Here is a 2,489-nt window from a genome sequence, read left to right as displayed (position 1 = left end):
AGCTACAATGGGCTCTCAACAGCTTCAAACCATTTAAAGCTGCAGGACCAGATGGAATAATACCAGCAGAATTACAAAAAGCTTCTGATATAATTGCACCAATCCTTGAGGCAATTTTTACCAGCTGTCTTTACCTGGTCCATGTTCCCTCGGCATGGAGAGAAGTTAAAGTTGTTTTTATACCTAAAGCAGGTAAATGCTCCCAAGTCAATCCTAAAGATTTACGACCTTTAAGTCTATCATCATTCCTTCTTAAGACCCTGGAAAGATTGATTGATATCCGAAGGTGCCTTTAACAACGTGGACACATCTGCAATCACTTCTGCACTGACATCTCTAAATGTAGAGAGTTCGCTTCGGGAGTTAATTCATTTAATGCTTACTAGCAGAATAATTAACTCAAAACTGGGCAACTCTTCTAGCAGACGATTCGTTAGTAGAGGGACACCGCAAGACAGTAGCAGTTTGGAAAAAATATGAACATTTTGGTTAACCCTAAATATCTTACGAACCAAAAACGCTAGAGACTTGAATTAAATTTTACATAATATATTGTAACGTGGTACCAAACAGGTATATTTTTTGAAAAAAATCAATATAACGGTTTTTTTTATAAATCAATAAAACTGAAAAAAAAAAATTGTACCCTGCAATATTTTACTCAAATATCTTTTCAAAACTTTGAGATATTAAGTTTAATTTACTTTTATCTTTCAAAAAATCTTGTTGTCAACATTCAGTTAAAGTTTGAAAAAAATCGACTTGACAGCTCTTTTACAAAAAATTAAAAACCGAACAAAAAATTAACAAAAGTTGGTAAAAAATGATTTTCGACTCAAATATCTTTTAAAAACTTTGAAATAATAGCTTCAAACTAATTTTATCTTATAAGAAATAATGTTTTCAACATTTGGTAAAATTTTTAAAAAATTCGAATAGAAAGTTTTTTTACAAAAAATAAAACTCTAAAAAAAAACAATACTAAAACTTGGTAAAAATTTCGGCTCAAATAGCTATTCAAAAATTAAAAATATTGGCTTCAAACTTATTTTATTTCACAGAAAATATTGTTTTCAATATTAAGTAATTTGTATATAAAAATCTAACAGTCCGTTTTTTCATAAAAAAATAAAATCTACTAAAAATAGTACGCAAATTTGGTAAAAATTGATACGAGTACATATAGACAAACTTTTAAGCAAGACAAATCGACAGACGGGATGAGAAGTTATCAGTGTGGGTCGCATCCCAGCCTCTTTTTATTATTTAAATATTTAACACAACAGCCATTGAAAACAAATTTTCTGAACTTAATAATGAATTTACTCCGGGCCCTGATGATCTTCTTGCTCATAGTAATACATAAGTTTTAATTGAAGTTAGTTTTTTGTTTCTACTTGAATTAAGTAGAATCAATGATAACTAAGGTCACTCTTATATATAATTCAAAAGATAATAAATCAGTTAGCGTTTGAATTTTGAATTTTGAATTTTTTTTGAGAAAAATAAAAATTAAAATGTATCAAATTCCTTTACCTTTGGCAGAATTAGAATTGGAAAATCCTCCCGATGACACTGGATTAACCATGTCAGAAAAACGTTCCATTAGAAATGTTTGGAATATGATAAGTCCAGATATTGAAAAGCATGCTTGTGAACAATCTGTGAGGTGTCATTTTTATTTTTTTAAATCTAATAATTTATAATATGTATAGATATGTATGGATAAAGTTTTTGCTACTTTTTTATTTAAAGATTTTTAATAGAAAATGAAGAAATAGTGGATAAATTCAGAAATAAACAAGGAGTTATTAATATAAGGGCCTTGCATAAGCATCGATTTATGGTATTTCATGTTCTGGAAATACTTATTTTCAAAGGATTGGAGGGATTGCTTCAACTGAATGGTATAATAAAACCTATTGCTTTTGCACATTTAAAAAACGGTATTAACGAAGATAACATGAGGGTAGATAATGTTGACTTTTATAATTGAGACCTTTGTTGGTATTAATATATGTATGTATGTATGTAATTTTTATTTTTAGAAAATGTGCTGTAATTTGAGCAATTATTTGAAAGACGTTTTACAAAAAGTTATGTCACCAACTATAGAAACAGCAATCGATAAAGTTTTTAATAATATTTTGACGGCCTACCAATAGAAATGTCCAATGCGGCGATATTATTTTTACTAAATGAAAGAAAAAGCAAAAGGTAATAAAATAAAAATAAAGACTCTACAAATGTTTTTCATTTTATTGAAGGTTATTACTTACTTACTTAAGGGGGCGCTACAGTCCTGTGTGGACTAGGACCTCACCTAAAAAACTTCTTCATCTAGCTCAGTCCTTAGCTAGCGTCGTTCCATCTTCTCCTACACTCCCCTTAGATGCATACGGGACCGTAGATCACACGAAGAACTTTGCTCTCGAAGCGACCCAAGGTGCTTTCATCCGCTTTTGTCATAGTCCATGCTTCTGCACCGT

General features: G+C 30.1%; 1 protein-coding gene across 1 annotated transcript; it reads left to right on the top strand.

Annotated features, from left to right (window-relative positions):
* The first annotated feature begins 1,430 nt into the window (after positions 1 to 1,430).
* Positions 1,431 to 2,241, top strand: LOC129943054 (uncharacterized). The gene is made up of 3 exons (XM_056052262.1): positions 1,431 to 1,669; positions 1,756 to 1,969; positions 2,049 to 2,241. The coding sequence occupies exons 1-3, from the start codon at positions 1,518 to 1,520 to the stop codon at positions 2,163 to 2,165; spliced, it is 483 nt and encodes a 160-aa protein (XP_055908237.1). The 5' UTR covers positions 1,431 to 1,517; the 3' UTR covers positions 2,166 to 2,241.
* The last annotated feature ends 248 nt before the right edge of the window (positions 2,242 to 2,489 follow it).

Source organism: Eupeodes corollae, chromosome 1 (assembly GCF_945859685.1).
Source record: "Eupeodes corollae chromosome 1, idEupCoro1.1, whole genome shotgun sequence".
Taxonomy (NCBI): domain Eukaryota; kingdom Metazoa; phylum Arthropoda; class Insecta; order Diptera; family Syrphidae; genus Eupeodes; species Eupeodes corollae.
The sequence above is the reverse complement of the archived record's forward strand: the minus strand, read 5'-3'. Positions and strand labels throughout refer to the sequence as shown.